Source organism: Etheostoma spectabile, chromosome 6 (assembly GCF_008692095.1).
Source record: "Etheostoma spectabile isolate EspeVRDwgs_2016 chromosome 6, UIUC_Espe_1.0, whole genome shotgun sequence".
NCBI lineage: Eukaryota > Metazoa > Chordata > Actinopteri > Perciformes > Percidae > Etheostoma > Etheostoma spectabile.
Genome location: NC_045738.1, coordinates 7,017,333 through 7,040,971, shown reverse-complemented (window position 1 = coordinate 7,040,971; position 23,639 = coordinate 7,017,333). Strand labels below are relative to the sequence as shown.

At 39.3% G+C, this 23,639-nt stretch overlaps 1 protein-coding gene across 5 annotated transcripts in view; it reads left to right on the top strand.

The window, feature by feature from the left end:
* The window catches only part of fhod3b (formin homology 2 domain containing 3b), a 134,391-nt gene that overhangs the window by 14,874 nt on the left and 95,878 nt on the right, over positions 1–23,639 (top strand). For all 5 annotated transcript variants that reach the window (XM_032518285.1, XM_032518284.1, XM_032518286.1 and 2 more), the window contains exon 3: positions 105–169. In XM_032518285.1, the coding sequence (XP_032374176.1) occupies positions 105–169 (65 nt within the window). The remainder of the gene's footprint in view (positions 1–104; positions 170–23,639) is intronic.

Here is a 23,639-nt window from a genome sequence, read left to right as displayed (position 1 = left end):
CACACACACACACACACACTCACACATACACATTTAAATAGTCATACATGGCTTAATGTCCAGTAACATTTCTCTTTCTCTCCATTTGTCTTTTTTCTTATCAGAAGAGGCAAGAAACACAGCGTTATTCTTCGAACGCAGCTGTCCGTCCGAGTTCATGCCTGTATTGGTGAGTAATTAACTGTAATCCAAACTGTGCATTCGTCACATCTCACATTATGATTGTCAGTTTGTCTGTCTTAGTCTGTGTCACCAGTGAGGTATGAGCTTTAATTATCTCTATTACCAGTGGATTATTTTATGGAGGTCCTTGTTTAACTTGCACAGTGGCAGTTTTAAGAAATAGCCTAGAATCTTAATTTGAGCGAGAATTAATACCATTTCAATAACACCCTAAGAAACAGACCCCTGGCACAGAGCACAGCCTGAAAATATGTCATGTTTTTGGACTTACTGTGTTCTGTCACTTTGTTTTATTCAACCTCCTGGTGTCTTTGAGTAATGTCAGGGAACCAGCACAAAGAGCAGAGTGCAAACTTGCATGTGTGTGGCATGTGTGCACACATACAGTACACACACACACACACACACACACAATGTGCTTATCAGAGACTGAGTTTTTATTAAACCGAGGATGCTAACTGCCTAAGCTTTTACTAACTACAATGTGCAGTACTCTGTCAAATTTTGGACGAAGTTCCCTTTCCCACATCTTTTTGACATGCAGCCTAACTGATGAATAGGTGTTAATTGTTTTGCAACTTTGTTAAATGTATGCATAATTTAAGAACTTAATACTCAAGCCTTTGTAAAGTTATTTTCCAATGACTTGTAAAGTTTGTTAGAAAAGAACGCTATGGCTGTCAGTAGCAGAATGTGGAGGGGCACACATTCGTACACAAACACACACAGTGCCTCCTCCACAGGCTGTAAAAAAGTGTAAAAAAAAAAACAGTGCCTGGAAAAACTATTAGGCTGTAAATTGTCTGATTTTAAAATTGGCCATATTTCACTATTGCAGTAGAAGTTAACCAAAGGACCAGACATTTCTCATTTGAATGAAGTCACTATGATCTGAGAACTCTCGCTGATATTCGTCTCTGGTCATTTATTCGACCTGCTGATGTGTGCCGTGCAATGGAAAGGTTTGGAAACTCTGGCTGATCTTTTGCTGAGATTTTTCTGTCATGTTTGATAGCTCATAAACTATTGGTGAGACACACAAGAGAAATGAGAAAGACAGCATTAGTTTGTTCTTGATCAGGTCTAGTTTGCACATGTTGATTACAAAGAGGATTTCTCTTTCATGCTCTTGACATTATAATTAAGTAACTGATACAGTAAACCTATCAGATTTTTTTATATGCTGTCTTTTCAAACTTTAATAATTGTGGAGAGATGCTTCCTGGTTTTATAACACCAGATACCTAAACGACATATTCAGTCTTTGCCTGATTAACAGGTAACGTGCTGAACATGGCTGAACCTTTTTGACACTACTCTGAACTGGCTTCACCTTATTCTCTCCTCCTGCTGGTGCTTGGCTTAGCTTAGCGGAGCCTGGGGAGTGGCAGACAGACATGCTGCTTTTCTCTAAGTGGATGATGACCCTCTTTCTCTCTAAGTTGACAGCCACCTGTTGCCCTCTTCTAGTCTCCCTCAGTGACTGCCCACTTGGCTAGCTGATTTATTTCCTCTAGGCGAGGTGGTCACTGTTACTGTTTACTTGTCCAGACATTTGATCCTAATTTTATCTGACTAGAGGGCTTACCTCGAAGCCCCTGAGTGCAGAATTACTGGGTGATTTCCCCGCTCCACACAGGAGATAATTCGTTAGTCTTCCAAAGACAAATGGCACAGTATTCTTTACACTGTGCACTTGCTCTATATTGGGCATTCCCCTGCTGTCAGTTTATAAAGGCCAAAATGGCCCCCAAAGAGAAGCGCCCTCATTGTCAGTGATTATTTTTTGTTGGCCATACTCTTTTGCCTTTTGCCTTTGGAGAATAGCTAGCACAAAATGTACATATAGGCATCAGAATAGCTTTTGTTTTAGTCGGACGAGCTTGAACTAATAGTACCACTCTTATGTTCCAATAGCTGTATCAAACATCACCAGTGCTGTTTGGATGCAATTTGTTTAGTGTCACATTTTGAATGTATCCTCACTTATGATTGATTGCTAAATTAAATATTTAGTTTATCCTCACATAACATGAGTAATGAGTTGGTTACATCATGTATGTAATCTGTGTCATGTAGAACTATTATGTGGAAAACCCATAGCATGTTTTTGAAGTTTAATTGAGAACTTTGTTTATGTTTTCTGGGATAGCTTTCAATCTTTGTCTATGTGTGTGTATGTTGCATTGCATGTGTCATAAACCACAGCAAGACCTAATCCAGGCTTCCCTAATCATAGTCATTAGCTGCCACATACATATGGTTTTGCTGGACCAGGCGGAAATCTAAGCATCAGAGTCAGTAAAGGAAGGAAAGTGCTCACCCGAAGAGCTAATGGTTTATTAAACTGCTTTTTACGATCTACCTCTGGCACAGTGATTTGTTTTAGTTACACAATGAAGCAGTCCAGGCTCTTTATACCAAACGTGCCCATCAGGCACCATACAAATATCTATTCCTGGGTGTTCTGCAGAGTATGGATTCATGGATATTTGTCTGTATGTTTAACAGTACTTCATATATGCATCAGTCCTTTCATGGAGAAAAAACTTTAAATTTACTTTTAAATGGATGCGTTTTTGTTACAAGATGACCAGTAAGTTGTGATCTTTGTTTATATTTGTTTGACCAGCCTGGGATTTAGAAAATAAACTCAACTCATCCCTCTCTGCGTGTTAGCATTGACCACAGCCTGTTTAAATTGCTGGGCTGTTATTGTTGTTGGTGGACTAGATGTGGTAGCAAGGGTCTGATTAAAGCAATCCTATGCTTATTTTAGTATTGTTTGCTAGTACAATAAAGAAGTTACTCTTTTTTTGTGCCATTTTGCGTAATGTGATGGTGTATGGAGAATATAAAGACACGAAGAGAGACTAGTATGGGCTGCTGGATGTTTAAATGGGGATACCAAGTTAAGAAGTAACAAATGCCACATATGTTTTGTAATCATCAGCAGTTCTTGCAAAGTATAGCTTCTGACTGACAGATGTTCAGTCAGAAACTGCTCCTCTGGCAATTAAAGACATTTATGAATTGCTAGACAAACATTTGATGTGACAGATCTATCAACTACTACTCTGCAATCCAGAAAATTGCCTTGATGTGCAGAAAATCATCTTAAACTCTGTCACAGTCAAACAAATTATTTTATATAGAGCCAGCTCTTCATCAATCATAGATTAGTAGGTGGTACAAACTTATTTTTTTGTTTACAGCAAGTAGTTATTATTCACAAATGTGAAAATCTGAAGCTGAAGATAGTTGGTATTCCCCTTTAAGAGCAGGTTCATCTGTCAACACACTGATCTCAGCTGAAAAGTGACATCTGTAATAAGAGGTGACACATTCTTAGTGGATTATCTGCCTTGTCTTTTACAACCTCTTATAATCTGGGCTCAGCACATGATTCATTGTGACTGCTGTTGACTTGCATTTTTTGCACTATAACTTTGTTAAATTTTGACAACTGAAAACTCTGTGGTTTTTAAGATGGAAGATGATAAGCAGTAAATTCAAAATACGATTATCCCTCTGCAAACCGTGTTGGAAGATGAGTTCTTTGCAGCTAGCAATGTAGTTGCATGGAAATGTACTCTGTTAAGTGAGGGCTTTTCAATGTTTATCTAATTAGTGTAAAATTATGTGTGTGTGTGTGTGTGTGTGTGTGTGTGTCTACTGTATGTGTATATGTGTGTGGGGGTGTCAGCACATTGACTTAAAACAATCACCTGCAGGATATCGTGGTGCTCCCAAACATAGTGTTTGCCTTTCCTCACACTCTGCCAGATCTGTACTAAGCCATTAACAGTTTTGTGAATAGACATTAAAAACAATTCCAGTACTGGTAATTAACTTGTCTATTAAAAAGAAGATCAGCTTGAAATACCTACTATAATTTTGTAAAAAACAAAGTTACTCAAGGTTATGGCTCATATCCAGTTCTCTGCGACAGGTAATATTTACTGTGGGAAAACGTGTAAAATCTATTATTCTAGTTATTAGTAACTGTATTATAGCTCTGTCACAATGCACCTTTGAATTAGAACAAACACTGAGGATCCTCTGTACAGAATCACACTTTTGAGTCACAATAAAGCAATAATTCAAATATCTAGATATGTTTTTATGACTGGAGAGTGCCAAGCAAGCGGGGAATAATTAAAAAAAGTCATATCATGTGGCACCCATGAGACAATGAAGATGATCAAATGGTCTCACCCCAGGAGGCCAACCTAAACATCACAGGGCCAAAGAGGAGAATTCTGAGGCAACAAACATCTCAGGATGGAAGTGGAGTGCAGTGGTTCTTGCTTTTTAAATCACAGCTGAGAGTCAAAGTAGATCCGTGGAAGGTTTGATGGTATCCCTCACCTCACACTTTCCCTTGGTCTGTTTTTATATACTTTCTGTTTGGCTGTGAGCCCAACAACCCCATGCAAAGACATAACAATGTCGTTTAGGTTAATTCTTTATTTATGTATTTATGGGCGACCATAAAGGACTATGTTTCCCCTAATTTGTTCCCTGGGCCCTCTCAACTAAAATGCAACTTTTTCCATTTTTTGGTTGGATTAGCGCTAATTGTTGGCTCTTTTTGCAGATTTGCTTCACATACTGTACAAGGTTGTAGACTCTTGTGACATTAATTTGTATAAGCACACTCATATGCTCACATCACATGAACACTCCTGCAAAGGCATGCACATATTAAAAAGCCATCTGGTTCCAATTGAAAGGCCCCTCAGCGCTGCTCCTCACCCGTCCAAAAGTGAAGTGAGCTGTCTACGTTTTCATCCAATAGGAGAGGATTTTTTTCTTGCTGTTGTAGCAGGGTAGAGAGAGAAGTTAGAGCGTGCAGCCTGACCAGGGGACAAAACGATTTTCCTGTGAATAGGGGTCCTACTGTATGGCCTCATTAATTAGTTTCAGTGCAGTAAATAATGATAGTCTGTCTTTTTTATTCTTCTCCATTCACTGCTGATAACTAGCCAAACTCCTGTCAGAAAAAATGTAATGATTGGTTTAAAATTGGGCTTTAATTCCTTTTACAGTCAACTACTAACAAAATATAGTTTTTCAAAGTGGCACATCATGACATATCAGTTGGAACGCTAAAAGTGGATGCCATGTGAACTAGAGCACTCTGGGGTTTACCACTGCTGTAAGACTGGAGCTGTCCTTGTTAAAGTGGACAGGTGTGTATCCTCAGTAGCCACAGACTATAAACAGCTGCCTGCTCAATAAAAGGACAATTTGGAAGGAATCTGTTTGTTTTTGCTCAAACCAACATTTATTTGATGTCTGCAGAGAATTGTTTATGGTATATTTTCTGCACAGCCGGTGTTTATCCTCTCTCTGTATCCTTAAAGGAGGGAGAGCGAAGAGGAGCAGACTAAGAAAACATATATGAAGCTGTTTTCATTTATCTCCTTGGTTGTATGCAATACTGACTGATTTGAATGCCATTATGTTTAATATTACTAGTTTAGGGCTTCAATCAACAATTGTTTTCATTATCAATTAATCTAAAGATGGTTTTCCTGATAAATTGATTAATTGTTTGGTCTTTCATATTTCAGTAAATGGTGAAATATTCAGGCACTCTTAAATAAGACAAAAAAAACTAATCCTGGCATGAATGTTTGAAAAATGACATAAAAGGTTAAGCGACCATCAAAACAGCTGGCAATTATTTTTAATTTTTCAAAAAGTAATTGTTATGTTATGTTTGTTATCAAATAAATGCTTTCTTGTCTAATCATTTCAGCTCTAAACCAGATTTTATTTGATTTTGATCTTAAATTAATTTAGCTTGGTAGCCAATCACATTTCAGCTGCTACTCTGGTAATTTTATTGTTTTGTATGCCTGTTATGCTCTGCTAAATGTGCCTCCATGCAATATGTCTGTATGCCACCACTGTCATCTATCTCTAAACCTTTAGCAGTTCAGCGCAATTCATCATTTTGTCATATTTGACTTTGGGATTTGTGGTTATACTATATGGGCATTTTAGTGTCAGGACAAGAAACAACCCTAACCTTCAACGCAGTACCCCACTGGCCTTTAGCTGAATCCTAGTATGCCATGGAATTCCATCTCACATCCTCCCTCACATGTCATGCAGGCTCCATTTCTTTCCTTCCACTTTGATGTCTTTGTAAGGAAACGTCTCTTTCCCTCTCTGCATCTATCAGGAGAATGTGAGAAATGCTTAAGAGAACCAAAATATTTCATTTTTTTCTGTTTGTCGTTACAGTAACTGTCTGTCACTCATATAATGTTCAATGAAACAGCGTTGTTATTCCTTCTCTCACCTTGGCTCAAGTAGTGTTGCTACAGCTGGCTAGCTTTGAATCATTTACCATTGCTGTTTTGCTTTGAGGAAGGATTTATTGGATTTTTTTGTTACATTCATGCACTGGGATCGATTTAGTTCTGAAGCTGACATCAGCTAGGAAAATAAAGATTGACATGACCTGCTTAGGGGAATGTGACAGTAGTTTTTGAACAGCTTTGTTTTTGCAGTGCGTAAATTGGATACTCAAATCTTTTACACATTCTTGAAAACTGGTAGAGAGATTTTTTTCATTGCATCGTTTTGGTGTGGAGAGTCTGTCACAATTGTGGTAGCTGCAATGCTCTCTTTGCTCTGCTCTTTAACAAACTGAAAGACACAGGGACAGTAGTATCCCCCTGTCTTCATTCTGCTTCTGCATCTTCTGACTTGCCAGCTTATCGTGCCTTAGGGGAATGTGTTGATGTAGTCAGTGCAACCTTGCAGATTTTATGTTTCTATTTTATCAGGTAAACAGTAGCTGCTTCAAATCATGGCGTTAGACATAATTTTATCTGTCTCCGTGACTCTACTCTGTGCTGTAGCTCTTGGACACCTGTGTCTTCCCATGTTTCACATTGTGTTGTGTTGTGGTGACTGGCTGGGGGCCAACAGAAACGTCAGGCATATTCATCAAGAGCCATTTGGCAAAGGTAGAAAGTATGTGGCGTTTTGTGGTGATGTGTTAATGATTTGAGAGCCATCCAGTCGTGTTCTGGTTGAAAACAGTGTAACCACCCACAGGGGGAGGCATGATACACAGCTGCGGAATGATTATGGATATTGTAGACCATATTTTGAGCCATTGTAAATATTAGCTAGGTATCTGTTTCTTTCTATCAACTTGAAACATGTTCAAGGCCAAGGAACAAGTATAGTTGTTATTTTTAGAGCTGATGTAAGCTCAAGTCCAGGGAAGAAGTGGGATAAGTACTGTATTGTATATTTAAAGAAACAGGATACCCTTTGCACTGTCAACTTCACAACAAGGCATTAATTTAATTTCTATTCACTTTTAGGTGTAGGAGGGATTCTGTAAAATTAAAAACAAACTAGAGCATGTGATGCAGTTGATACTGATGAATCAGAAATGAGAATTTAAGGAATACATATTTTACAGATATTAGATCACAAAGGAGGATGCTGTCTACAGTGAGGCAATTAAAGCACATTTTAATCAAACTTGAAGTAAATTTCAGGGAATCGAAATGACAAAATTAAGTGTTTTAACTTGGCCTTTGATTAAGGCTGCCCAGGCTAAAGCTGAAATACTCGATCCTCTCACCTCCATCCCAGACATGGTTGACTAATTGGAGAGCCCAGTTGAAATAAAGAGCTCAAGCACCAGGAGAATCTCCTCTTGTAGCCCACTCAGGGCTCTGAAGGGGACCACTCAGAGTGGCTGCAGTAGGAGAAGATTGGACAACCTTTGTTACATTTTTTGAAGCTGAAGAAAAGAGCCATACAGTAGATAGAGAAAGAAGACAGGCCTCATTGCCTTGTGTGAATGTCGGCCAAGAGCCTACTTAATCGGTTCAGGCACGTCGGGCAGTTGGGATGGCTCTATCTGAACTGCAGGTTACAAGAGGATTCAGAGTGTCTGTCTGCATTCCATGTTGCACATGGTAGCAAAGTGTCTTACAAATGCAAAACACTAGTGTCAAGCATATGAACACATGAATTAAGTTTTAGGACTGATAGTGTTGATGGAGATGAAGACATTTGCAAGTTTAAAATGTTCTTAAATTCAACAAGGACTTGTCAAATTTTGTAAGGGAAAAATACAGAAATTCAGCACTAATTACATTTGAACAAACAGATTACCCAATCTTACTCTGTGGTGATCCTAAAAGAAACATTGTCTCATTTTGCTTAGTCTGGATTATAAAGAGGAGTGAAAATCACTATTGGTATAAACCATAAGTGATGTGTCCTGACGTTGTGAGGAAGTTGAGCCATGTTTACATCATTGTTGTGGTTAAAGCTGTGTAAAGTTCAGTCTCATCTTTCAGTGAATATGTCAGGCATTGTTGTGATCCATTCAGATCTATTCATATGTGTTGTACGGTGGTTTTCTCAGTGGTCACTTAAGGATCATTAAACACACAAAGCCCTAAAATGTTTTGCTTAGACCTCTTGTTTATAAGATAAAAGCCCATGTATAAGCCTTTAATCTCTGTGTTTGGAAATGTGAAAAATGTTTGAATCTCTCCCAGTGTCTGGACCTCAGAATTCTATGACATCAGTGGCTGTTCTCTTTGCTTTTTCTACGATGAATGCCTTTTGTATTAGCGAGGTTCAACACAAAGCTAAGAGAGGCCGTATAGGGTTTCATTCAGAATTTGCTGTTCGCACACACAAATACTAAGTACAGTGGGTGGACAACATATACACACATCTGTTCAATAAAATACATTGCATTGTTCTTCTTTGCATTATATTACCGTCTTTTCTTTTTTTCTTTTTCTTTTCAGAGGTTAGGGTTAGGGAGTAAACGGGACTGGCTTGAAATATAATGCAATCCAAAAAGTCTAACAAGCTAATATAAAACATAAAAACTCAGCTGAAGCCTGCACCAGTGAAATAAAAAGGAACATACTGCAGGATGTGTCGTCTATCACCCAAAGACCTAAATCCAGTATGAAATTTTGGAAAACAAGGGACAGTATCAGATCCAGTGTCTGCTGGAAATAAATAAACATGATGCTGGATCTGTATTGGTATAGGCAATCAACATAAGTAGCTTTTTACTTCCCCTCTCAAGAGAGGCAGAGAGTTGACCTCAGGAGGGGGAAGCGGGGGAACCATCCAAGCTGTGTACAGTAAGAATGGGATCCAGTTGACCACAAGTGAGGAGGTAATAGGGCGGTGGAAGGTAGAACTTTGGGGGAGTCCTGAATCCAGATAATACAGTGGGGCTTGAAAGTTTGATTACCCAGGTAAAGATTTGTATTAATGTGCATAAAGAAGCCCAGAAAACATGGAAAAATCTCCAAAAGGCATCAAATGACAGTAAGATTTTATTTCCATCATTTACACTTTCAAAATAACAGAAAACAAAAAAATGATTTCTGCAAAGGTTTGGTCACCCTACAGAGTTTATAGCATTCACCGCCCCCTTTAGAAAGCTGACATGACAGTGTCATGGACAGTGTCATGGATTGTTCTCAATCATTGTCTGGAAAGATCAGGTGATGTCAATCTTAAGGTTTTAAATGCCCAGACACATCTGACCTTGCCCCAAAAATCAGCACCATGGGTTCTTCTAAGCAGTTGTCTAGAAAACTGAAACTGAAAATAGTTGACGCTCACAAAGCAGGAGAAGGCTATAAGAAGATAGCAAAGGGTTTTCAGATGCCTATATCCTCTGTTTGGAATGTAAGTAAGAAATTGCAGTCTTAAGGAACAGTGGAAGTTAAAGCAAGATCTGGAAGACCAAGAAAAAAATCAGACAGAAAAGCTCGCAGGATTGTGAGAAAAGCAAGTCAAAACCCACGTTTGACTGCATGATTCATCCAGAAACACCTGGCAGACACTGGAGTTGTGGTACACCATTCCACTATAAAGAGATACTTGTACAAATATGGTCTTCATGGAAGAGTCATCAGAAGAAAACCTCTTCTACGTCCTCACCACAAAAAATCAGCGTTTGAAGTTTGCAAATGAACATATAGACAAGCCTGATGCATTGTGGAAACAAGTTCTGTGGACCGATGAGGTTAAAATAGAACTTTTTGGCAGGAATGAGCAAAGGTACGTTTGGAGAAGAAAGGGCACAGAGTTTAATGAAAAGAACCTCTGTCCAACTGTTAGGCATGGAGGTGGATCAGTCATGCTTTGGGGTTGTATTGCAGCCAGTGGCACAGGGAACATTTCACGAGTAGACGGAAAAATGGATTCAAAAACATTTCAGCAAATTTGAATTTGACGCTTACTTGATGCCATCTGTGAAAAAGCTGAAATTAAAGAGTCTACAAATAGATAATGATCCTAAACACACTTCAAAAATCATGGTGGCTTACATCAAGAGGCGTAAACTGAAGGTTTCGCCATGGCCTTCACAATCTCCTGACCTCAACATAATTGAAAGTCTATGGATAGACCTTAAAAGAGCAGTGCGTGACAGACAGCCAAGAAATTTCAAAGAACTGGAAGACTTTTGTAAGGACGAATGGGCGAAGAAACCTCAAACAAGAATTTAAGGACTCTTGGCTGGCTACAAGAAGCGTTTACAAGCTGTGATACTTGCCAAAGGGGGCAGTACAAGGTATTAACGCTGCAGGGTGCCCAAACTTTTGCTGACGCCATTTTTTTTGTTTTCTGTTATTTTGAAAATGTAAGTGATGGAAATAAAAGCTAACTTTTTGTGTATCTGTCATCTGATGCCTTTTGGAAATTTTTACATCTTTTCTTGGCTTCTTTATGGACATTAATACAAAGTTTTACCTGGGGTGCCCAAACTTTTGAGCCCCACTGTACTATGGTAGCAGAGCAGGAGGATGATGGGGGATTGTTGTCAATTTCTCTGGAGGAAGTTGCTGAGGTAGTTAAACAACTCCACAGTGGCAAAGCCCCAGGGATTGAGGAGATCCGTCCAGCAATGCTGAAAGCTCTGGGTGTGGAGAAGCTGTCTTGGTTGACACGCCTCTTCAACATTGCGGGAAGGTCTGGGACGGTGCCTAGAGAGTGGCAGACCGGGGTGGTGGTTCCCCTCTTCAAAAAGGGGGATTGGAGGGTGTGTGCCAATTACAGGGGTATCACACTTCTCAGCCTCCCTGGTAAAGTCTACTCCAGGGTGCTGTAAAGGAGGGTTCGGCTGATAGTCGAACCTCAGGTTGAAGAGGAACAATGCGGGTTCCGTCCTGGTTGTGGAACAATGGATCAGCTCTTCACTCCGGACATCTGGTAAGGATGCCACCAGGGCGCCTCCCTAGGGAGGTGTTCCAGGCACATCCAGCTGGGAGGAGGTCTCGGGGAAGACCCATAACTGGGTGGAGGGATTATTTCTCCAACCTGGCCTGGAAATGCTTCGGATCCCTCAGTCGGAGCTGGTGAATGTGGCTCGCGAAAGGGAAGCTTGGAGTCCCCTGCTGGAGCTGCTCCCTCTGCGACACGATACCGAATAAGCGGACGAAGATGGATGGATGGATGCAGAAAGTGCAGAATCTATACGACTCTACGACCATCCATACGACCATCAACTTTATGCCATTGATAGACCACTGGTGACCTTATGTGGCAAAGATAGCGAGTCATTTTTGTTGCACTTTATGAATGCAACCATTTTAGTTTTAGTTTGGCTACTTCTTGCAAAGAATGCAATGTTATGTGTCGTTTTGAACCACAAATTAGCCCCAGACTCCCCCCTAACTTTCCCCTCCTGCAGCTGAGCACAGCCTACTATGGCAGGCAACAGGAGCAGCTGTGTTGGAAGGGAGTCATGAAGGAAGTAAGAGTATGATTTCTTTTGTTCATCCGTGTAGGGAAACATCAGACCGCTAGGTTCTGTGTTTACTTAAAAAGTGAAGTCTACAGGATCTACAAGTCAGAGGGGATGATCAGTGTCAGGTGTTTTTCTGTTGCAACACAGCTGAGAATGTGAGACATTTACACATTAATGGCACTTGTAACCTTGTTCCAGCCTTATTATTTATTATTTATTATTCAGTTACAACACACAAAAACTGAAAAAGGCATGTGAACTCAATAAAACGTCATTATCTTTTAGCATACAGAGAATGATGGGCTCTTTCTAGCCCAACATTTTGTAACTGACTCAACAGTGCTATCTACGTATGTGAAGTCCACACTTGTCCCTATGAGACCCTGTCAGAGGCAAGAGAGGTCCAACACATTACACAAATACATTCATCCCATTTTGATCTGACCAGCTAGATTTCAGCCACATAAATGTTTAATGAAAATGTTTATGGTCCTAGGCAGATTATTACAACCAATCCCACATTTATCCTAATGGTCACAACAGACAAACTCTCATACAGTGCAGAATCCATGTGTAGTACACACTAAAATAAAAGTGTGCCAGTGAGTATACTACTGCATGTTTTATCTGTTATAAATCATTCTATTGTTGTGGCAAGATTTCATGCTTTTTGGTGTGTGTTGTTTAGTGCCCTTTGAGGGAGAATATACACTATAGCGCAGTAAAAATTAGTTCCAATACAGTAACTTTATTTTCCTCACAGTTGTAAGGTGCCTTCAACTAGTCTGTGTACATGCAGTAATCCCCTGTGTTGTCATCCTCTCTGGAAGAAAATATAACAGTTTTAATTCAAATAAGCATTTTTAGACATCCAAAAACCTCAATGTCAAAACTTGTCTTTAGTCCTGGTTGTTTACCTGGTTGTTGGAACACATCAATGTATTTACATAGTTTCAAGAATTTCTCCTCCACTTCATACTGATCAGTAAAATTAGGCTTTGACCTGTCAGCTGTTGCAGTCTGCTGGAACTCCTTGACTACCTAAAATGACACTAAAGGAGACCTCCACCTTGCTGTGTGCTGCCATCTAAGACGTTTGTGTCTCCGCATTTAGGGCAAGTGTTAAAGCTCAACCTGCCAACCAGACATGCACTTCTGCCGAGGCTTGTCCTGAGACAGACAGGAGGTTATCATTTCACTTTATTGGAACATATACAACTGGTATTTTATTTAAACTTGGCATACAATGATAAGAGTTTTGAAAATGAATAATTTTGGCATGACTACTTACTGCCATTTTGACATTTAATACTTATACAAACAGAAGAGTGTTCTTGATGCACAGCCATTTCATAACAACTGAGTTTTCCTGATTTACATTTTCATAATAAAAAGACACAAAGGGACAATTCCAGCTCTTTTCAGGTACTGTCTTACATGAGAGACACGCCACATTGTCCTGGTTTCCTTGACAAGCTAGGGGTAGATCTCCTACTTCTGACAGCATAGAGCCAGGGTCAACTGGGGCTACCCCTGTCTAACCTTCTGGGCCATCTGGAGACCCACAGCTCACCAGGATTATCCCACACCCTCCTACACATGAGCTGCACACATAGCCCCCCCCCCCCCCCTTCACACACCACACCACACACACACAACACACACACACACACACCACACACACACACCCCACACACACACACACACACACACACAACATACAGTCTCTCTCTCTCTCTCTCTCTCTCTCTCTGTCTTTGATGACTGTGTTCTAGGATGCTGATCCTGTAAATGCTACAGGATGAAAGGGCTGCTTTGGCACAGGCCTGTTTGACCTCAATAGCTTCTACTATGGGAGCTGGCTGCACCCCTTTTTTTTTTGGGTTGACATTTGAGGGAAGCTGTAAACCCTGAGGTCAGCCGGTGGGGGCAGGCTGAGTGACTAGAGGACCACCTCCTGTCACCATTAAATGATTTATGGGGAAAAGACACAATCCCAGCTCCTGTAAGCTACATTAAATACTCAAGCCATAACATCATTTTGGTCCTCTGCCTTCCTCTGTGATGTTTACAAAGGCAGAGTTGGAAAAAAAATATTTTAAAGAGACTGTTTGGCTTGGGTTGCCTTAAATTCCTTCCAAGACATTACCTTTTTAACATACTGTAGATACCTTCTCATCTTAGATAGATTCTGTTAAGTAATGGTAATGTTTGGCAATAGTAAAACTTTACTATTTTCTCATTTTACTTGTCAGTGGAACACGGAAAAAAGATGTTAAGTGGAATTTAGTCTTATGTGTATATGTCTTCTTGTGGAAAGTTCCTTAATATGAGAAATTTTATTTAATTCCCAGTCTGAGGCATTTGACATATATCAGGTTTTCTTATGGCTTATTTTGCATTAATCTGCTGCCCCGTATTTTTGCGTGTAACCACTTTTTCTGCCCCCCGTTTCTAAATTGAGAAAGATGGTTTTAGAGGGAGAGAAAAAGACATGGAGGAATGTACCCCTGCTTAGACGTCATGTGGTGTGTGACTATGCTCACCACCATGCCGACCCTTTCAGAGGGACAAGTCTTTCCTGGAAATCTCAATTTACCTCAGAATAACAAAAAAGAGACATTATATCACAGACGTGTACATCTACACAAAACAGGGAGTTTGGGGAACAGGAGCAATTAGTAAAGATTCATACAAGGTTGTTTGCAATTTTGTATTTAATGACATTAATATTGTTCACCTTTGGTATCATGTTATTAAGACAGCTGATCATCCTGTGTCTAGTTCTCTATCCTCTGAGTGCATTTAAAAAACACACTCTTCTTACAAGGCTGACCCCTGTTTCTCTCATCCATAGTATTTAACTACAGACCTTGAAGGTATATCACGTAGTACAGTGCTATGGATCTTATTGGATGTCTTGAGCCAGCTCTTTTTCGTCTGTTCCCCATCAGGCAGGCTGCCTCAGCAGGGCCTCAGCCTGCCCGTGAGTGGAAATCTTTGGCCCGTGTTATCTTTGGAAAGTGTTGAGTCCACAAAAACCCAGGAGCATGGAGTCCAGTGTCAGCTAGACATCCTGGGCTCACTACTACTAAGGAAAGATGGAGACATTGTGCTACACCAGAATGAAGATGAGTTGAAGAAACCAGTAGATGATATATATACTGTTGTAACAGGCAGGAAACGTTTCCTGCCTGGTTATTTGGCTGAAGAAAACTGATCAGTGTTGCAGTTCATTGAATTTTTTATTTTAGAACAACACAAACAACAACGACTGTTGGACCTCCGAACATGATGAGCACTCTCTACCACTGACAGTGCATGGTCTGATTAAATGGTACAATAATAGACACTATTTTTGTCATTAAAAAAACTGAGAGCATGTGGAACAAAGAGCTCCATAATGTTTAGTAGGCTGTAGTGTAACCCAAGTCTTGTAGTGAGGAGGGCCTCATCCACTTAATGCAGGAATCCATCTCATTCCCCCTGTCTATATTGCTGTGATTTGTCTCTTCATAATGACCCCCAATAGCCAGCAGGAGATTGGGTAGCCTCCTATACATTGTGCATGTTGTGGCGGGGCGTGATAAATTAGCACCCTGCAGAAATGCTGAAGTTCTATGGATGTTTGTCTCATCAAAACAGCATGGCCATTTCCTGACTTGGCAAACAGAAGGCTCTGGTATAATGGAATATTCATAAGGCTTTCAGGCAGGGTCAATTTCTCATCAGATCTACAGCTTTCTTTTGATGCAAGAGTTTATCTCATTATTTTTACACAATTTCATACTTTTTGAACTCAAGCTGGCTGTGCATCCTATTTGGAAGCGGATGAAAGGACATTGTATAATTAAGTAAACCATAGTATACTGTTCAATTTGCTTTCTTCTATGTTTATTTCTCAAGTGACTGCTATCAGTTTCTACCCCAGGCACAACATACCTGAATATTTTATTGTGGTCTTCACTTAATCTTATTATGTATGGGTATTATCGTATACTGTATTGCCTTACCATACGTATAAGATATTACATAACTTTTCTTGTAATAGACACAGATCTGTGAAGCAATCCAACGTTCTTTGGCAACATACTACGAAACCTTATATACAGATTCTGCTTTACATTCACAAATGGGAACAGGAACACATGTTTTTAAACTTACTTTGACAAGCTATATGTTTACAATTTATCATGTAGTTAATAAAAAATATTAACAAATGCCAAATTAGCTGCCAAAATTGAAACCCAATTACTTAGATGAAACAAAACCTCAAAAGTATTCAATTTGGTTTCCTCTGGGCTTAACTAACTTGTGATGTTTTATTGTTTGTTTATTTTAAGCATTTCAAAACATATATATAAATGACCTGTTATTTATTTGCAGCACTGTCCTTTAATGCCACAAGGTTTCATCCTTTCTTGGAGGAATTATTTGAAATGCAAGACGTACAAAATCAAATGCGATCATTATTCTTATCATCACCAGACCAAGCACCCTGTGTCATCTGCTTGCATGACTAAAATATCACACATCAGCTGTGCTCCTAACACAGCAGATATTCTCAGATAGATAAAGAGTTGTAATGAAAGAGTGACCTGAATATTAACAGAGGGGCTTTGTCATTTGTTACAGTATTTGCCTTTTAGGGTAGAGCTGAGCATCAGAAGGGGGAGATTGTGTTTTGGAGACTTCGCCACTTGCCGTGTGCCACATATGTCTAATGCGACATACTGTATTTTTATCTCTTGTGCTTGTGATTATATTTAGCGTAACCCCGGTCTGTTTTAACTGCTTAGCTGGTGACTCATTAAGCGTGTTTGCAACGGTGCTAATTTATTTTTTGATCTAACCCACATATATTCTAAGTGTAGACAGGTCTCACTTTCCTCTCACATACATAGAGCATGTTCTAACTGTATCAGCTCTTCCCAACTGATTAGTTTTGAAGCATGTTCTAAGTTTAGCAAGTAATTTAACCAATAATAGATCATGAAGAGTTGTGCAATTCCATGTATAGTATACATATGAAGGAGTTGTGATGTCATGGCATAATTGCTTATTAATTCCTCCAATCCATTGCTCTACAGGGTAGTACCTCATATTACTGCTTAAATCTTACTTTTACATTTTTTTTTATTTAGTATTATGTAACATAACATTTATCTCCATTTTTACTTTTGCCAAGGTGTAGTGCAGAGTTCCTTACACTGCTATTCATGCCTTGAGTGAGGTAGTGTTTTCTCAGTGCCTTGCAGGGATATGCTGCAGTATTCCACCACCCATTAAATTGCAACATGAAGGGAAGTCAGGTTGATGGCTTTACAGGATGTCCGAGGAATTTTAGTCACTCTTAGTAGAGCTCAGAAAAAGAGGAGAGCAGGGAAAAGCAGTTGGGACCTGTCTTTCCTTTTGTAAGTTCACGTGCCTCTTTTTTATCCAACTTTTGTAAGAACCCCTGATTTTATTTCACTTATTTGTTTGATACTTCTACTGGTTTCCGAGCCTGTCCAGATGACGCTACCCACAACAGATTCGCTACATATTCATAAACATTATACTGGCCTTTGCATGTCCCACCTCAATATAAACTGTACTGAAGCACTACATTACTACAACATTCTACCGCTGGAAAAATATGTTTTAAAAGAAATTAGGATGCTCCTTGTCGCGCTGGATTTGAACCCTCCTCAGCAAAAATTACAATATACAAGGCCACTTTGCTGTCCACTACACTATCAATAATCACATTAACTTCCAGGACATTAGGCTACTTTGCTTTTCTCTGTCGTAGGCCATAAATGACTATTTATCTAAATACTTCAAAACAACAGGTGATGATTTAGGCTTAAAAACGTAACTATATCGTGCCCTATAACCTTCTGCTACACCTCTGCACTATTTGTGTGCAAGGATTTATTGTAAATTATACCAGGCAGCACACAGATTCTGAAACAATGGGTCTAAAACAACTGGTTACCCTGGGCTGGAAACGCATGATCTCGAGGCTCTCTCTGCATCAAAAGTTGCACCTGGTCCTGTAAAAACGCTTCATATTTCTTGGCGTTACACCGCTATGCAGAGCTAACAACAGACCTAATGCTTGGCATGAGATGGCTGCAGATCCACCAGGTTACATGTAGAGAAAGGGGGAAAACGACTTATCACACCATAATATTTTTCCAGTATTCTGTGGTGCCAGAATATATGTCATTGCATGCTAACCTTGGATTCAGACCTACAGTAAGTGATTTCCAAATGGTTGCACAGCTGTGAATATCATTTTTGCAAAGTCAACAACACATTTTAGACCAACCTTTTGACTCATCACATCAGTATTTTTTATTTTTAGAAGATTCCTCTTGCCACAAAACATAATTTGGGCTGTTTAGTGACTGATGTTAAATGCATTTTGGACACACCTCTCTCGTGCTTGGTTAAGTTCCTTTGAAAACTCACATATTAAAGTGCTGATTGTCAAACCTCTTGCTGACACTGGTACTTGGCATTCAACATTTGACTAACCTTTGCACACTACCTTTAGAACTGTAAGTTAGTTAATTCAAAGGAAACATCCTTCCATGTTGCGATTCCAGTTACTCTGATTATCAGGTCATCACCTTGACTACAACAAAAACACAAGTTAAAAGTGAACATGCGTCACCTAGGGATGATGCAGTCCACCTCTAGGCTAGCCGGCCACAGATGTGTTATTTATATTTGTATTTTTAGCACTGCAGTGATGATACATTCCCCTTCAAATTTGAATCATTAAAAACATCTATGGTTTTAGTTTGTGATGGACAGATGTGAACAAATGAAGACACACAAAATAAATCCCCTACCCCTGTATTTCAAAAAAAAACAATGCAACAGCAAAAAAATATGGGTCATTGGAATCAGATGATTATGTCCCATGGCTCACAGTATTATAAGAGACATTTTATTCTTGCTTTAGTCAATGCAGCTGTTTGGAAAAGTTCATGGTGTCCGGAGGGGAGACAATAGGACACAGACTCAGACTCCACACCCAGCAATAAAAAAATCTGATTTCAAATATCTAATCCCTTAAACAATGACAATATAAGTGAGAGATTATTTATTATCAAGAGACAACAGTTTGAAAAAGAAACAAATAACGACTAGCAAACAAACATGTTTGCATCTCTGCAGCAAAAAAACGGTCTGCTACGATGGCCGTTTTGGCAACCAGTACAGCCTCCAACAATTCAAACAAAAGTGAATTCACATGTAGCTCCCTGAAAGTTTATTGCTGTTGTTTGGGGTTTTGAATATGTCAGTAAGATGTAAGGAATATGATGTTGGTATTTTTTTTAACTCATTTTATTGTTTGTTATACTGTTGTGGTCACAAATTGCTGTTGTGGACATATTTGGTATCTTTCCATGCACTGAAGAATATACAAGGCTGTAATTTTCTCTTGATCTCTGTTGGATGTTCTTATGAACAGTGTATTCTTGTCAAACAAATATATATCTTTATTTTTTAACGATTATATTCTTATTTTCCCTTGCTACATTTTCTGTTGTTTTGCTGTACTGGGCATGCACATCAATGTGACAGGACGGACAAATTGGCTGGTCTCCTATTTTAGTTCATAGTGGCAAGATGTCTTTCTATTTGCTATTTTTGGATCTTCAGGGGTTGGCGCAGTAGCTCCGTGGTTAGTGGTAAAATCATATTGAATGGAGGGTATGATTGAAAAGATTCCGATGGTTATAAAATAAAAGTGTTGACCTAATCAAACAACCCAAGTTGGTGATTTCCATCCATGTTATGTATAGAAAGAATGCTACAGTGGACAGTACTTATCTAGGCTTGTATGGTAAGGAAAGTTGAGCATGTGAGGTACTTTAGCTAAAACAAATATCTGAAAAATGGCATTACATTTAGGTTTAGATCCCTGAACACTGGACTTTGGCTTAGGTATCAATGTTCATATACAGTGGAGGGTGACACAGGAATCAATTGCCGCTCCCATCCCATCCAGAGCCCACCAAAATACTCCCAAACAAATCCTGTCCCGCAAGATCCTGAGAGAAAGACTCCCAAATCCTGTCCCGCTCCCGTTTCATTCCTTATGTTGTCTAAGCAAGTTATTAGACTCTGTTGCCCCCCTGTAGCATGCTTTTTTTTTTGTTCCAACGTATTTGAGTCTGGAGTGAGACTGGAATAGTATCTTACCTTCCGTTGTCTCCTCTGTTGCTGATTTTTAAAATAGTATCCTGCTTTGTCGTTGTTTGCCCACCTTTTTCCACGTCTTATTCCATCCACGTCATGAATGGACTCGACTCATCTGACTACTATAACTAGTATTAAGCTACACGTGTTTAAACAGTTGGATATCACACCACTTAATTTACCCAGGTGGCGTAGCAACAACGCATGTTTCAGTTTTTACGTGTAGACCTGACAGGAATTCAGACAAACCAAAGATGGCGATCTATTACTGGATTTTGCAGCAGAGTTACCTACACACATAGGCCTTGCAAATCTTCTGACTCCTTCCCGCTCCTGTTGATTTTAATGCTCTATCCGTCCCTATCACTTTAACATGAGTAATCTCACTCTTGATTACCGTACCGCGGGAATAACCTGACCTGCAGGAGTCCCAAAAAGCTGTCACCCTCTTACATACAGCACCAGTCAAAAGTTTAGACACGCTTTCTCATTCACTTGAACGGGAAAGCGTGTATGTCATATGTCCTATTTACAATACCAGGGCTTAGTTGAAAACACAAAATTCCCAGTTGTTTTAAACATTTACTTATTAGTATTTACAAAATAAATCGTAATTAACAGCTTCTGTAATGAGAACATGGCATCACCACTTTTGACTTGCAGCAAAAAAACTTACATTGATTGATCCCAACTAAGTCTGGCCGGTGCATGGTCTCCCTGTGTTTGTGTGGATCCCCTCTGGGAGCAAGAATATGGGTCAGATGAATGGGGGAACTCTAAACTACTCCCAGGTGTGAATGTGAGTGTAACTGTGTTTCTCTGTCTTTAATAGAGATGGACTAGCCACTTGTTCAGGCTGTTTTACTGCTTTTCCCCCAGTGCATTCTGGAATAGGCTTGAGCCTACCTCAACCTTGAACAAGATGAGCAAATATAAAAAGAAATGGATGAATGTTTTTTTTTTTTCAAACATACAATACTTTTGGATAAGGTGAGTGTGTTAACATATATTGAAAGGTTTTCTGATTTACAGTATCTCCCAGTATCAGTAAACAAAGAAAAAGGAAGCAGGAAAATTACCTGCACCAGCTCTTTGCTTGGCAGTTTGGATAAACAGTGGAGGACTCAGCCTGACCTCGGTGTCAAACACACTGACATGGATCACCTCAAACTCCAGTGTGCACATACAGCCTACGCCTATCTTAGCTGTCTTTCTTTACTGAGTTATGTTTTTTAAATAATGTTGTTTTAGTACTTTCTTCATAAGTTTACATTCATATTTATGTTACATAGACAATGTATAATAAAGAGCAAACAAAAATCTCACCATGGATCAACTAATTACAGTTGAGGGTTTGTCGGCTGGTGTGGCCCGTGGCCCTGTGAACCAGGCCTGCAGCTGTCACACACATCACACACATGCAGACTTCACTTTTCTCCTCCTCATTCCCCACTGATGTGGCCCAGTCAGTCCAGAGACAAATGGGCCCAGACATGGAAGACATTAAGACTAGCTAAAAACAACATGTTAAGTACAGACTTGCTCTCCCGCAATGCTAACACAAAGTGTTCACTCTGCTGCAAGTATACACATTTTGACATGGCCAGCAGGGGAGACAGTTTTCTTTATTTTTATGTAAACGCTTGTTTCAGGGAAAGTCTAAGATGTAGAGACATTTTGTGGCTTCAAGTAGCTGTGTTAACATTAGGATGAAAGGGTAAAAAAACAAATTATCCATGTCAAGGGTTAACCATGGAGTTTTTGTAGGGTATTCAATGCACAGTATGTTAGAAATAAAGTTTTAATATAATGCATGTCTACAACCTTCCTGTTGATTACATTGAGACTACATTGAAAGAGGTGACACATGCATGTAGGGCAGCCTTCCAGAATAAGTCTCTCAAATTCAAACCCAGCAGTGTGCAGAATGCTCCTGACGCTTCTCCAGTTTCAGATCAGATTTTAAGTCTGTGACCTTTGTATATTTGGCTATTCTTAACATGTGAATTATTTCTAAATCAGACATGTTGGCATGACATTATGTTGCAGTTTGTTGGTTACAGAACACATTGGGCTCGTATTAAAATCAGATTATCTCCTCTGCGTTGTACACCAAATCAAAAAAAAAGTAGGACTGTAGAATTACAATCCTGGCAGTCTCTGGCTGTTTCAATCAAAGCTATTTCAGTCAATCCTTTAAAGTGTTGAGAATAAGATGTGGAAGGGCCAAGGGCTTACTGACATGATGGTAACAAATGACTTACTGTTGCACTGGGCTAGAGAGGCGGTAGGGGGGGGGAGGGTTCCCCCTGTGGATCCTCAAACATGGTGTATTTTCTTAAAGGAGACAATTAGCTCTTGATGAGGCAGCCCAGCTCTAGGAACTGTTGATATCAGGGTGTCAAAGGTCACTGTTTGAAGCGGAAAGCCAGTGGCATGGACCTGCTCCTCCAGTGGGACAACATTACCAGCTTTTTCTCATTCATGGGCTGAGCTTGAATTGGTACCAGATGCTGATAGGTTGTTAATTGTTAAAATATTATTCAGTTCATAATTCAAAGTGAGAAGATCATTTTGACGTTTGTTCATTTACAAATCACATTTTTCTATATTTGACTGTTTTCCCCCCATAAAAGATTAAATAATAGTTCAAAAAGATTCTGAAAAAGATTTTTTGCCATTGAACAATATGTTGTAATATATATTCAGATTCAATGCAAGTCTATCTGATGATAGTACAGTAGAACAGTAAGTGGTGGTTTGAGGTTCATTTTATTGACTTTACCAGGGTTTGAGACGAAGTTGTCAGTGGGCATTTATTATTTATAGTTTATCTTGCTCTTTATCTCTCTAAAGTAATAGTCTATAACATTTTCATGTATAAAATGTTAATTTTTAGCAACATTTAGTCCAGATTGAAATATCTGAACTATTTCATAGATTCCCAGGAAATTGTGTATGGAAATTTTTTTTGGTTAAATGTCTTAAACAACTAGAGAATGGATTGGCTTGAAATTTGTGTTTATATCCCCTCAAAGTGCATTGCATTAACCTTTCTGATCTCTTAACTAGCGCCATCATCAAGTACAGTTTTAATTTGTCCAATACTTTGTTAATCATCAGAGCAGTTCAAACCCAGCTTACTTTCTTACCTCAGTACAGTTGATCAATCACGGAGTGGAGCTGGATCATCAGTTTTTGGAGATCCAAGCATTAAATCCCCTCCCCTCCAATCCAACATTGTCAAGGTGTGGGGGGAAAGAGTTTTTAACCATCCTACAAGCTTTTTATTTAAAAAAGTATGTATTTTTCCATAAACACACTGCAGTATCAATTCCATCATGAAAGCTAACTGTATGTTTTTGCTACATTGTATGTTCTACACATGGTACATGAAAAGTTTCCCCATTTTCCGATACACAAGAATTTTTCAATTTTAAAACTCTGCCAGCAGCAAACACTCTTGTGTTGAACA